Source organism: Halichoerus grypus, chromosome 5 (assembly GCF_964656455.1).
Source record: "Halichoerus grypus chromosome 5, mHalGry1.hap1.1, whole genome shotgun sequence".
Taxonomy (NCBI): Eukaryota; Metazoa; Chordata; class Mammalia; order Carnivora; family Phocidae; genus Halichoerus; species Halichoerus grypus.
The window spans coordinates 134900744-134915961 of record NC_135716.1 but is presented as its reverse complement, the minus strand read 5'-3'; the positions used below and the strand labels follow the sequence as shown (position 1 = coordinate 134915961).

Genomic DNA, 15218 nt, shown 5'->3' with positions numbered 1-15218 from the left:
ATCCACTCAAAGTGTTTAGCATAGTGCCTGGCACAGAGCATTCAATAAGTGTTGGTTATTTTATTATTATAATGAATATTAACTTTAGTCTAAATAAAACATTGGTGGAAATCTTCATGGAATAGCATGTGAAAATGAATCAGATTCTACTGAGAAATAGCTGATCTGGTAGATTAATTTCTAGTTTGTGTATTCATTAACTGTGAACATTTTCAATATGAATGTTTTTTGTTTCTCCTTTGTAGAATGAAAAAGCTGTTTTGGGAGGATGTTCCAAACCCCAAGAACTGTTCCTGGGCACAAGGACTTAATTTTCAGAAGGTCCCTTTTTCAATTTTTTTTAACCCAAAATATGTAAGATTGCACTTTAGATGCTGTATGCCGTATATAGCATATAAACATTTTTAAGGTTTAAAATATTTTAAGGATAAGGTTTAAATCTTATTTTATTCAATTCATTTAAATATGAATTCTGTTTAATCTATTACATATTTTCAAGAATAGCAGGATGCAGGGATTTGAAATCAGGATAAAACAAAATTCTGTAGGTAGTTCATCATATGAAAATTAAATATATATGTATATATTTATATTAAAATTAAATATATATGTATATATTTATATTGAAATTAAATATATGTATGTATTTATATATCTTCTGTGTCACAGTATATAATAAAATAAATATTAGAATATTAAGGGTTAAATCTGTTGGAGAACAGATATTTGGATATACTTTTTTGGTATAAATTGATTTCTTTAGGTGAAGGCTGGAATCAATATTTTTAATCCCTGTAATTATTTCCATAATTATTTAAATCAATTAAAACCTATATAAATAATCCTGTCCTCAAACTCTGCAACCCAAAAAATGCAATTGTTCTAATAAAACTTACATTTAAGCACATAGTTTTTTTCAAGCTAAAGTACTTTATAAATTGATCAGCTATAATAAAATAATTTGTACATACATCTTATAATAGAATTTCTCAGAAAACTCTAGAGATTACCTAATGTTTTATTAATTCTTATAATTTCCCCTGAAGCAAGGTTGGGTTTCCACCCATAAAATTGAGAAGATAGAATTCAGTTTTCATGTCAAAATATCTACACAATGTTTAAACAGTAATCATATGGAGGTTATTAAGCAGTCTCAACGCTTGCATCTTTATCATTAGTCACTGTTAAAAGTCTTCAGTGGTTTCCTTTTAGCTGTAAGATAAAGTACAGTCCCTTTAAGCTCGTACTCAATGACTTCTCTCTACAATCTGTTACCAACCTATGTATCCTCTTTCTTCTGTCCCTGGGCCTTGATCATGCCTTCACTGTTCCCTTTACCTCTACAGATCCCACCACATCAGTGAAGACCTCACTGTAGGCCCTTTTCCCCAAACCTTCCTTTAACAAAAGTAGTTCAGAAGAATTTCTACCCCTCTAAGTTCCCAGAGCATTTTACTTTTAATTTATTGTGAAGAGTGCTCTGAGTTCCTGAGGTATGTTTTACCCCTCACAAATATTTGTTGAACTCCTGCTACATGGGAAGTATTAAAGTAGGGATTCATTAAAGTAATGCCAGTAATTCATAATAGTGTCCATTCCTCTATGTGCAAGTCACTGAGACACATACTCTTATATGCATTAAGATTTCTGCTTCAGTCCTCAGTATCTCAGCTTCCTTTCCTGTGAAATGAGGTTTACTGGCACTTACCTCATAAGGTTTGTTTTGGGGATTAAAGAAGATGGTACTTGTAGCGTAGTAAAGTCTCAATTAACTATTAATTATCATTATTTTACATATTTAGGTGTTTTAAATTATTATTCTTTCAATGACACTGTGAGATAAGTATCATTATTTTTATTTTAAAGAAGAAAAAAACCAGGCTTATAGTGGTTAGGTATCTTGTTTTAGAACCAGGCTTGGCTTGCCAATTTGTCTGACTGTGGAGCCTATTCTATTAGTCATTCTTCTCCATAACAGTGGCTTTCAATTTTTTTTTTTATTTGACCATGACCCACAGTAAGAAATACATTTTACCTTGCAGCTAGTACATGCATAGATGTAGATATGCAAAACTGAAAGGATTTCAGTATATATAGCACTCTCTATTTTCAAAATTCTATTTTCCTTTAAAAAATAATGGTTGCGACCCACTACATTGATTTCACTTACTACTGGCCTATGGTTTGCAGTGAGAAAAACACTGCTCTCTAGTTTTTCAATGAACAAATAAGCAAATATATATGTAGATACAGGAGTGCAAACGATTAAATTGTAACCTTTCAGCAGAAATGACACGGTCTTATCTTCAGACCAGGCAGCCCAAGATGATCATTCTCTTTATAGAAACTTCACTTTGTTTTGAGCCCAACCAGCCCCACACCATACACCTCTCAACTATGCCCTTAGGTGCTATAAGCCGTGGAGTCTCCTTTCATTAAACAGAGCTCATGATTTTTTTCAATTAGTAAAATATTTATTCTTCCCCTCTCTCTTCCATTATGAATTCACACAGCAACATTTATTGTAGCTACAGTGATATTTCAGCCATATATATTTATTTGCCTTTCATTCATTCATTCCTTCATTCATTCATTTACTCATTAAATAAGCACGTAGTATTTACATGTAAGTCCAGGATGTTGCTAGGATCTCGGGAAACAAATTTTTAAGAGATTTTCCTTACTATCTGGGAATTAAGACAGTAAGGTTATAGAGGAGTGGCTGAGTGGAAAGCAAAATAGAAAGAACTTGTCTTCTTTACCATCTCCCAAATAGTCTATTCATTTTAAAATTCATTCATTAATTTCTTTCACTCATTCATTTACCGGCTATTTTTTTTTTTTTAAGATTCTATTTATTTATTTGACCGAGAGATAGAGAGCACAAGCAGGCAGAGAGGCAGGCAGAGGGAGAGGGAGAAGCAGGCTCTCCGCTGAGCAGGGAGCCCGATGTGGGACTCAATCCCAGGACCCTGGGATCATGACCTGAGCTGAAGGCAGCTGCTTAACCGACTGAGCCACCCAGGCGCCCCAGCTGTTTATTAAATACCTGTCCTGTGCTAGTCACTATGCTATACCTTCAGGTTGTATTGATCAGAAAAATAGAAACTCCTGGACTGGACAGTTAAGTGGGGAAATAAGCATTAATCAACGATAATGGAAATAACAATATACATATGATATATATAATCTACTAACAATTATAAACTACATGTTGTGAAAGAAAAGGATCCAGCATGCCAAGCTTAGTGCGTGGGATGGATGGGGATGAGCGGTGAAGACAGGAAAGTGACAACTGAGCTAAGCTCTGGAAGATGAGTAGTCATTAACTAGGTTTTGTGGTGGAGGGGTAGAGCACCTTCGAATACAACGCCTGGAGGTAAGAAGGACCATAGCACATTCACAAACTGAAAATAGGGAGATTAAAGACAGTATAAAGAGGAGATTATTTTTCTTAAATATGAGGAGCCCTTTCTTTTAATATGAGCATTGTTTTTTTGGTCACCAAAACTAAATATCTATGTAAATAAAAATTTTAAAGCTTCACTATACGAGTATACACGAATGCAGGGAATAACCATCTTGCTGTCTCTCTGAGAGAAGCTAAAATACTCTCTCTTCAACATGTGAAGCTCTGAAATCTCCCTCTGCACCACCATGAAAATGGTTTCTAAATGTTTACCAGGGCAGGGAAATGATCAGGCCCACCTCAGCAAATGAAGTTTGAACCTGCACCAAATGATCTTTCCCCTTTCCAGAAGATGGCTGGCACAAAGGAACCACTTGATGGATAGAGGTTGAGTCAGTGTTTGTAGACTCTATGCTCCCCTCTCACATATGCGCTCTGAAGATGAGCGCAATGTCGCAGCAGATCATCTGACAGAGATTATACACAAAGAGACTGAAATCTCACTCAATTTTTCCATGTTCTGGTAAACTGAAGAAGTGTGAAGAATTTTTAAGATACTTACAGTGGGTGTCATTATCCTTATTTTAAGACTGATTTTTTTTTTCCCTCTGCAAATATTTGACTTTATAATCTTACAAGATAATTATTTGAGCATAACCAGTCCTCAGGATACTTAGTTTATTTCTAGGGCTTAACAGGTACACAGATAACATAGTCTAGGAATAAATCAGTTTTTGGAATATAATAGGAATATTTGAAAAGTGAAGAATATAATTTCAAAGATTTTTACTAATGATAAAAATCAAACCTTCTAAAATGCAATAACTTAAAAAAATCTCATCTTCTACTTTAATCTCCTAAATAACTAAAAATATACTTTTTTAGGGAAAAATAATATAGTGTAATTCATGCTGTATTTCTAAAGAGGGTAAGGCAAATTTACTATTGACTCTTTGCTTCATATTCATTTATTTTCTTTAATTCTCTCATAGTCTTCTATTTTCTGATGACCACACTGAGTCTCAGAGTGGTTCAGTGGCTTATCTTGATCATCTATCCTGTCCTTATAAAAACCTTGGTTAAACCCGGGTCCATCGGACTCAAACTGCTACTCTTGCCATCAGTCCCATATTAACAATGTACTGCTTAATGTAACTAATGCCACTAAATTGTACACTTAAAAACAGTTGAAAGGCTAAATTTTATGTTATGTATGTTTTAACAAAGTTTAACAAATGAGTAAAAAATCTGAATAGGCATTTCTGCAAGGAAGCTATATAAGTGGCCAATAAGCGCTAATGAATATATGCTCAACATCATCAGCTGTTAGGGAAATACAAGCCCAAAACAAAAGATACCACTTTGCTCTGGCAAGGATAGATAATCAAAAGACAGATAATAAGTGTTGGTGAGAACGTGGAGAAATTAGAACTCCTGCCAGTGGGAATGTAAAATGATGCAGCCCTTTGGGAAAATGGTCTTTACAGTTTTTCAGTAAACATAGTATTACCATATGACCCAACAATTCCACTGCTGGGTATATATCCAATAGAAATGAAATCATGTATTTATGCAGATATTTATACATGAGTGTTCATAGCAGCATTGTTCATAATAGCCAAGATGTGGAAACAAGCCAAATATCCATCAAATGATGAATGGATAAGCAAAGGGTGATATATCCAACTGTAGAACAAAAGGAAACAACAAACAAACCAACCCACAGCGTATTGCAAAGCAAATGGATTGTAACAGCCCATTGTTGTTAAAGACATTTACAGTATTTTTAAAGGAGATCATAATTTTTTACATAAAGCATTTCCCTTAATTTCTTCTCCAAATTCAGATTTTTTTTTTTTAAAGATTTTATTTATTTATTTGAGAGAGAATGAGAGAGAGCACATGAGAGGGGGGAGGGTCAGAGGGAGAAGCAGACTCCCTGCTGAGCAGGGAGCCCGATGCGGGACTCGATCCAGGGACTCCAGGATCATGACCTGAGCCGAAGGCAGTCGCTTAACCAACTGAGCCACCCAGGCGCCCTAAATTCAGATTATTTTTGAACATTGATTTGTGAAAGTAACCTATAGTTAAAATTCCTTCGACATCTAACCTGATTTCTAAAATGGTCCCTAAAGTTAATCTCTTGTACTTTTTAAGCTGTCATTCCCATTCCCTTTGGTTTATAATGAATCTAAATGCATATTTGCCTCATATTTTTTAAATTATTTATTTATTTTTATAAGATTTTATTTATTTATTTGACAGAGAGATAGCGAGAGCAACACAAGCAGGGGCGAGGATCAGAGGGAGAAGCAGGCTTCCCAAGGAGCAGGGAGCCCGGAACAAGGAGCCTGATGCTGGGCTCAGTCCCAGGACCCTGGGATCATGACCTGAGCCAAAGACAGACACTTAACGACTGAGCCACCCAGGCGCCCCTGCCTCATATTTTTTAAATACAAATAACAGATCAAGTTAGTCCTGCTTGTTCCCCTCAGTAGTTTCAGTGCCTCCTTCCCTTCTGAGGGTTACCCACTTTCAAGAAGTTAGTGTGTATTTGTCCAGTTTGTCTTTTATACTTCCCTACACGGGCATGTGCGCAACTATGACCACTGAGCAAAACCACGTTGGGTTATAATGAATGTGAACCTGACTTCCATAGCATTCAGGAGCTATTTTTGTTCTCAGCATTGTTTTTAGAGATCTCTCCATGTGGATACAGTTAACATAGTGTACCCATGTGGACCGGCCCATGGTGTTCCATCCTATAAATATATCACAATTATTATGTCTCTTCCCCTACTGATGGGTATTTAAGCGTTTAAAAGCTTTTCTTTATTACAAACAATGCCGCAGGAAGCAGGATCATATATGTCTCTGTGTTCTCTGGGGCTATATCTGTCCCATTATTTTAAAAAGTAAGTTTTGCATTACCATATGACCAGTGTGCATGGTTTACTGGTGATATAGTATGGAAGAACATTTATTACAAAATATAGTGTCCTCCTTTATGCCTAGCTACCCTTAGTCTTGCTCTCCAAATGCCGTTACTTTAAACTGGTTTGCTTTTAATTTTTCTGGCAGGTCACCTTTATATTTCTAAAAATAATATGCTTCTACCACTATGAAATGTAGTCATTATGTATTGATTACTGGCAATAATGAAGATTTACTCATACACATTTCCTGCCCTTCTCCTTTCCCCACACTCCTACCAATACTGTTTTGTCACTTTTATCAATTTTTTCAGTAATTACTCTGCAATCGCAGAAAAATCTTCTTAAATTCCATTTATTTCCATTGAATAGAGACTACTTCTTGGAGCTCCCTTCCCTCCCCTTTTTTAAAAATAAAATAAAGACATTAGCACTCTTACCTTTCCCTCCATTTCTCCCTCCACTTCGCAATCTCTGTAAATATAACTCTACGCTTTAAGTCAGGATTGATAGCATGTTTTGTGCTATAATCGTTTAAAAAATAGAAAGTCAGTGAGCTGCATTTACACTGCTATGAGTATGTAAATACTGTTGTTTGCAGAACAAGTAATAGATGTGATGACACTTTTGGGAGTTCTAATGTCACAGGAGAATCTCTTTTTTAAAGATATTAGAAATACTTCACCAGTTGGTCACAATTGTGCCAAGTTTTAGTTGGCTTCATATTTAGTTCTTATGGGTTGTTGTTGTCGCTTTTTCTAGAGTTTCTAATTGCTTCTTTAGAAGTTTTTTTGAATTTCTGTGTGCTGCAATTATATAAGCTTCTTCACTGGATACCTTTTCCCAGTGTGCTCTGCCCAGGAAACCCTCGGCCCTCCAACTTCAATCTGGATGGGGCCTTTTCTAAAATTTCTACAAGTCATCACTCCAGATTTTCCTTAACCGGTTTCTAGTGAGTGCTGCTTCCTAAATTCCTTTTCCTCCTCTTTCTTGAGAAACTCCATCCTTACATAATCTCCTAAGAAATGTTACTGTCAGGTCAGAGTCTCTGCATGCCTGAAATTCTTCTTATTGTGCCTTCATTGATTGATCGTTTGGTGGAGTGTCAATTTCTAGGTTGGACAAGTCTTTCCAATTGAACTTTGAAACGATTCCCGCCTCATCATCTAGCACCCAGTATTGCTTCTAAGAAGTCAGATGCCATTCTGATTTTTATTCCTCACTGGTTACTTGCAATTTTCTTGATTTAAAATATTCTCACCATTATTTTTAAAGTTTTTATTTTTTTATTTATTTGCGAGAGAGAGCAGGAGCAGGGGGGAGGGATAGAGGGAGAGGGAGAAGCAGACTCCCCGCTGAGCAGGGAGCCCAATGCGGGACTCGATCCCAGGACCCTGGATCGTGACCTGAGCCAAAGGAAGACACTTAACCACCTGAGCCACCCAGGCATCCATAAAATATTCTCTCCATTTTTGATGTTCTAAAATTTCACTAATGGGTCTAGGGATGTTCTTTTACATTTAACTTGGTCACCATTTGCAGTCAAATGCTCTACCACTGAGCTATACCCCCTAACTTGGTCACCATTTGAAGACACTTTCAATTCCATGACTCTGGTCATATCAAGAAATTATGTTATTTCCTTGCTGATTTCCTCTCCTCCTGTTTCTTTTGTTCTCTCTTTCTAGAATCTGTATTTGTTAGATTTTGAACCCTCGGCATGGATCTTCTTATATGTCTTATCTCTATGTTCTTTTTTTGTTTTTTTTTGTTTTACATTTGAGAACTTGCCATATCCTATTCTTTTAATGCTTCTCTTGAACTTTTATTTACTATTATATTTGTAAATTTGCAAGTTTTTTTAGAGTATTTTGTTCTGGTTTTATGCATGCAATATTTTCTTAAATCGTACTAGAAATACCAATTAAAGGATCATTGTTTGTTTAAAAAATTCTCCTTTTTTCCTATTCTCTGAATTCTCTTTCTGCTAAGATCATGTTTTCTTTTTGTTTATCTTGGCTTTGCTTTTTTTATCTCCGACTTTCCCCAAATATCTAGTAATTCTTTGTTTTCCTTGAATGTTTTAGAATGAAACAGTAGATGAGTTGACTGGGAGCCCAGTGCATATAGGCAGGAATTATTGTTTGGTTGGGTAGATAGGGCTCTGGCTAGATGAGGAAAAATGTACTTACAGGCGCTAATACTCCATAGCTGCTTGGTAACTCCCTGGATAGGTCCTTAGTTGATTTTGAAAACAAAACCTCAATTTGGGTGTGGAAGGTAGTTCTAATATGAAGGATTTTCTGTGTACAGCGGAGAAATGGAAGAGCCCCATTCCACATGCATAGTTTCTGGTTTTCAGCCTCAGGTCTCCTATCTTCCTGTGTTCTTACCTGCCATTTCTTCACTCGCCATGTCTACTGTATTCAACTGGGCAAAGAGGCTTTCTTTTCAACCACAGCCCACTCTGGAGGTACTTTGGTCTATAGCTTCTTTTGCTAATCCTCTTTGGTCTACACTCTTCCAGTTGTTTTCCATGTCTTAGAAATGAATTCAAAATCTTATTCCCTCTTGCTTTCTCAGATTATCTTCTGTGTTGTGGGTATATATTTGTTATTTATGTACTTTCATTCTGATAGAGTCTCTACAAAGATGAGAGAGCAACATGTTCAACCTGCCATCTTCAACCGGAATACCCCTCTACACCATTTCTCTTGATACTTTAAAAATTACAATCTTAAAAAAACAAAAAATAAAATAAATATAAATATAGAAATCAGAATCTTAAACAAAGGCTGAATTCTTGTTGCAGGAAAATGTAGTGACACAATAGACTTGCTTTTCTTCTAATTCAAATTTCACAGTGCTTAAAACACTGTCACCAGTTTGGTTTTTTACTTTTTTCTTTAGCATTTTTGCCTAATCTATTATTTTCTTCCTCTAAATCTAAATCATCTGTAATTTTTTTGAATGGCGGGGGATCTAACCCGCTTCATTGTCTACATCGATGTCCATTTTCACAAGAGCATACTCCAGTTAACCTACCTTAGGGGTGTGAAAGCTAAAACCAAATGGATTTTTGCCTTGTGATTCAAAGACTGTCCAAGATTCCTCAGTCTGCCAAAGCAGCTCAACAACCTGCAGGTTCCCAGAACACCAGTCTCACAGATCTGAGGCAGAGCACCCCTGAAATTGCTTGAATGGTCTTGCAGAAGCGGGTAAAACCGGTGCAGTTTTGAGTTGAAAGTTTATGTAGAAGTGCACATTATTGGGCTTAGAGGTGTGTATCTCACTCCCCTAAAATAGGACTTCAGTTTTGTTTATCTTCATGTTCTTAATATTTATGATATGCCCGTGGGTTATAAAGAACCAGAAGAGAGTATGTATTAGTCAGCTGAAATCTATCACAGCAAGTAGAAAAAGCAAAACAAAGAACATGTTTTCCTGCAAGTTTGCATTTAGGATATTTTTCATCCTTCCATTGTTTTATAGAAAGATCTTTGGACTGGAAAAAATTAAAGAACTAAGTCAGCGTCCTCACTCTGCTCTAATTAGCTCTGTAACCTTAAGCCCCAATTGCTTTGTTTTAAAAAAGGGAGGCACATGGACCAGATGGTTTCTCAGATTTTTTTTCTAGATTAGAAAAATCATGATAATGATCTGTCATTGTATTCTTCACTATTTCAGCTCTTCTTTCTCTTAATTTTTAAATTTTTGTTTTACTGCTCTACTCTTTTACTCTTTCTTTTTCCAAGCTCTCCAATACTTCTGTTGCTTCCATTTCCTCCATTTTATTTTTCCAGCTCTTTGTTTTTTTTCTCCTTTATTCTGTTATTCTTCTATAGTTTTTCCTTGCCTGGGGTCACCAAGACTGTTCCTAGAGTGTTGTTAAGGCATGCTTTATGAAAATAAAAGAGGCAACCTCAGTTCAAAATTTTACTCTTTCCTAAAAAGATGTATTACTCTAGTCTAACAGAAGAATTAATAGTCCGGAAGCCATGCCTGACAGAAAATGTTTTTGAAATCTTTTATCTTTTGCTTTTTGAGTGATTTTTTATTTTGCTTTCTTATTTTGTTTTATTTTATCTAAACAGAGAACGGACATTCTTTGAAGTCTAATCATGATCACTACAGATGAACACAATGTACCACCTTCCCAACATTCTGTAGAGTATTAGAAGATTTTTACATTTTGAAGAAGGGGAGACAAATCTAAAAAATATTTGGTTGAACTATTGAGAACTAAAATATGGTGGATGATGTTGATTTAGAACTTACAATAGAAGGGTAAATTTGGGGTCAAGAGATAGGTCTGAGTCGAATTTAGTTTGAATGTATGATTACTTTTTAGGTCACCTAAAGTTTAAAAAGTAATATTCATGGTATCTGGCTTTTGATTTATCATTTGTGTGGTCATAAAACATTAAAAACTATGACTGTTCTTACCACATATCTATTCAGTATCATCAGGTATGTAGTAGGCAATGCCGTAAGTAGGTAAAAACCTGCAGCTTCTGACACATAACTTTGCAAACATAATGAATCTAATTACAAGATACAGTGAAACTATTTAGTTTATATTTTTATGTCCAAAGTTTTCCATTTTGTATTCTTTTGTAGACACCTGAGCTTATAAACGGACCTATGTGGGTGTTCTTTTGACTGTCTTGTAGTTTTTATGTCTGTCTTAACTTTGGTCAATCTGGGAATTCCCATCCTTAGTAGTCTTGCAAATGGCTTAGGCACTAACTTCCATTTCAGTTCAGGGAAAGCCAGAAGTTTGGGTGTGTGCTGGTCACAGGCCAGTGGAAGTTATAGTTCATATCAGGATGACCTGACTTTTCAGGTCAGATTGACCAGATCAGAAAACACATCCGCCTCCAATTCAGCCTCTTTGTGAAATTCTTCCATAAATTTAATTTATTTACTCCGAACCACCCAAAGCTTCTGGCAGGCAGAGAAGTACACAGCAATGCAAAAAGGGAGCTTTTACAAATAGTTCATGGCAAAGACAAGACACTTCTTCCTGAAAAAAGACCCTTGCTATTTCTATGACATCAGCATACTAAGTGTGTTATGTTGTTCACATTCAAAATAAACCAAAGCTTCTGTTTGATGAACCTAAATAATATTTCAAATTTAGGATACATATTGATCGCTTACATTTAGATTTCATTCATAGTTTTATTTGGCTATGAAAACAACACTAAAAATGAGGAAGAATGTGTCCTTTTTTCCCCTTCATTGACTGTTAATAGATATCATTGGAATGTAAAATCTAAGTGTGAGATTATGAAAGGATATTCTTTATTTCTTACCAGCTGAATACATATTTAATATGTTCCCAGACCGTTCTAAAATCCTGAAACATTAGATGCATATAATGACTGAAATGATTTTTTTAATGAACATACTTTTAATAAAAGTTTATGACCCACTGATAAAATACACTTCAATAATATATGAGTATGTGATTTCTTATTAATTATCAGTGAAATCTTCCATCTGAATGCATTTGAAGACATGGACATTATTCAGTATCAATAATTAGTTACTGATTATAAAGTTTTAGAGGGCATGCAATATTTAAAGACATCATCTGAAGAGCATATGTGAGTTTGACTGTGTGCTATTGGCTATTTGTGTGTATTTTTTGTTTTCATATCGATAGCATGTAATGCCTTTATTTGGTGATCTTAACTTCTAGATTCATTTAAATTTTAAGAAATTCAAGACACATACAGTAGTAAGTTTAAGAAAAAGCAAAGTGAGCAAGTAAATATTTGAAGGAAATAATAAATCTAATGATAGATTTCTGTCACAAAGAGAAAAGGCATAGGAAGTTTTCATATATATGTTCATAGAATAACAGAAAAGGTTGTGTTAACATGGTATTTGTCATTATGCAGTGATATAATATCTATATAAGTCTATTCCATTTTTATTATATTTAGTGTTTGGTATATTTATTCTTTTATAGTTATAATCACCAATATGTTTCATTTAAGAGTTTAAAACTATGCTAATGAATTATGTTTTTATATGGAATATATTTGCCATTATGAAGAATAGTTGAGTAAATTGTTATTTCAGGCAATAAATTTGAATTCATTCTAGTGGTTTAAAAACTGTAAAGTTCAAAAGTTCAACCATATGTATGTCTTACGAATTGAACACATTTTCAGTAGCACTTCATTTAGTTGCGTTAATTTTTCAGTGTGATGTGTCCACGGTATTCTTTATTTTGCATTTATTTTTTCAATATGTTTACATTGTATGAGTTGAGCTTTTTACACACAGATTCTTGATTTGTAGCTGCGTGGCAGGATTTTTTATTGTGATGTAACCAGCATTCTTATAAAAGATACGATGTGCATTTGTTTTGCGTCTTTGTCTTCATTCCGCATGTTCCATACTATGTGTTTTTAGATGAAGTTATTTAAAAGGAATAGTAATTTAAGAGTCTGTGATCATGTCTTTCACCATCACTGTTTTCAACAAATTGGTATTAGTTCTTCCCTTCTGGTAGTCTTAAACAGATTTTCAGTATGATGTAAGGCAGATAAGTCTTAACAGTCACAAATAGCTTACCCTCATACCATATCTTATGTCATGGAGTAGTTATTTTAACTGTCTTTGGACTAGTTGGTTTGCTCATTTGATTTTATTTCAGTTCCTTTCTTTTATTTGAGGTTGAAATTTTCAGTTTGTGGAAATCTAATTTGCTGTAAAATATTAGGAATTCTTCAGAATACAGCCCTTTTTAATTACAATAACCAATCTTTATTGAGAGCTAAGCACTTTCAGACACTCTCTAATTTATTCCTCACCACAATGCCAGGAAGTAAATATTGAACACATTTTTACAGATGAAGAGGCTAAAAGGCAAAGAGGTTAATGTACTTGTCCATGGTCATAAAAGGGCTCAAACCAAAGTTTGTCTCATCCCACTTTTAAACACCATCTTCTTCTGCCTCTCCCTTATGATTTTTGACATATCCATTTTCAGTCCAAAAAAAAAAAAAAAAAACAAACCCTAGTTAATTTGTGGTTGACTTATGTCCTTTAGTAGTAACCTTTCACACTTTCATTTCTGCAATGATGTCATAGTGAAGCAAAAAAAAAAAAAATTAATACAATTGAGCATTAAAATGTGTCTTTTCTTTTAGCCAGAAACATTTGAGCATCTTTTTATCAAGCATACAGAATCAGTGATATTTGGTCCTCTTCTTTTGGAGCCTGAAACCATTTCAGAAGATATCAGTGTTGACACATCATGGAAGAATAAAGATGAGGTGGTACCAACAGCTATGGTCTCTCTGCTTTTGACAGCTCCGGATCTTGAAGAGGGTTCTGTTTGTATCCGTGACCAGCACACCAGTGCTAACTTCTCTGAGCTGGAGAGCACTGTGATAGCCCATGAGGATGAAAGCAGGAGGCCGCCCTCTGTTAGATATGCCACCCTCCTTGGCAGCTCTAAATCAAGTGAAATTGATGAAGAGCAAGGGCTTATAAACAGCTCAGTCAGCAAATGCTTCTCTAGCAAAAATTCTCTACCAAAGGGTTCTTTTTCTAACAGCTCATGGGAGATAGAAACCCAGGCATTTTTTATATTATCAGATCAGCATCCCGATATAATTTCACCACACCTTCCATTCTCAGAAGGATTGGATGAACTTTTGAAACTTGAGGGAAATTTCCCTGAAGAAAATAATGGTGAAAGGTCTGTCTATTATTTAAGGGTCACCTCAATCAAAAAAAGAGAGAGTGGTGTGTTTTTGACTGACGAGTCCCAAGTGCTGTGTCCGTTCCCAGCCCACTGTTTATTCACTGACATCAGAATCCTCCAGGACAGTTGCTCACACCTTGTAGAAAATAACTTCAATTTAGGAACTTCCGGTCAGAAGACTTTTGTATCTTACATGCCTCAATTTCAGATTTGTCCCACTCAGACTCAGAAGATAATGGAAAACAAAATGTGTGACCTAACTGTCTAATTTCATTCAAGAATCTTCTCAGATTTATGTTAGAATGAATCATGTGAAGTGTAATATATGTCACTATGGTTGTGGATATGGGAGAGGAAAGAAAACTATCAAAATTGGAAATGATTGTCCCCAAATCAGTGGTATCTGTCCTCACTCAGTAAGGTAGACAAAAAATGTGAGAAAGCCTTTAGAGCCTGGCAATGTAGACTGACTCTTTTAATGATTCCATTAACAAGCTCCACTGGGGAGGTCTCCAATGGCTTGTTTCTAGCTGGAAACAAGCCCAACAAATACCATCTTTTGGGAACATTAGACCTGTGTAGAAAGAGCTAATCTTCTCAGTTACACCTAAGTTTGAAAGAAGACTTCAAACTGATACTTGTGAGATGTAACTTGCTTCAAGGGTGTGGTTGTTTTCCCTTGAGTTGTCTTTGTTTTCCACTGATTTGCACATACACCCGTTTATACCCAAGAGGCATCCTCGTACATTTTTAAAGTATGTGATGTATTTGTATTTTGTGCTACTTGTCTGTGTGATTTTAAGATTTTGCAATTTAACAAACTTGTCCCCAGCATTTACTCTGTGGTAGGCACTCCACTAAATGTTGCAGAGAAATAAAAGATTTAGCTCTGGCCTAGGGGATATACTTCTGAAAACTGACAAGTAAGCCAATCTTTATGTATCAAATCTAAGATATGTACCATTGAATGAAACTATCTATTAGAATGGCAATACCCACAACCAATACTTTGATGACAACAAAAGCACTTTTGAAGACATAATGTCTGTCTTAACTCTTCTCTATAAAAGATGTCACAATGGTCACTTTCTGATACAGTTAGATTGCCAAACGTTACTGTATCTCACTCTGGAATCACTGTCTTCCC

The 15218-nt window shown here is 35.3% G+C and overlaps 1 protein-coding gene across 8 annotated transcripts in view; it reads left to right on the top strand.

The window, feature by feature from the left end:
• LEPR (leptin receptor) overlaps positions 1-14973 on the top strand; it is an 82220-nt gene extending 67247 nt beyond the window's left edge. For 5 of the 8 annotated variants that reach the window (XM_078072996.1, XM_036077713.2, XM_078072995.1 and 2 more), the window contains 2 exons: positions 246-321; positions 13512-14973. In XM_078072996.1, coding sequence (XP_077929122.1) covers positions 246-321; positions 13512-14339 — 904 coding nt within the window. In that variant the 3' untranslated portion in view covers positions 14340-14973. The other 3 variants (XM_078073000.1, XM_078072999.1, XM_078072998.1) reach the window with 3 other exon arrangements.
• The last annotated feature ends 245 nt before the right edge of the window (positions 14974-15218 follow it).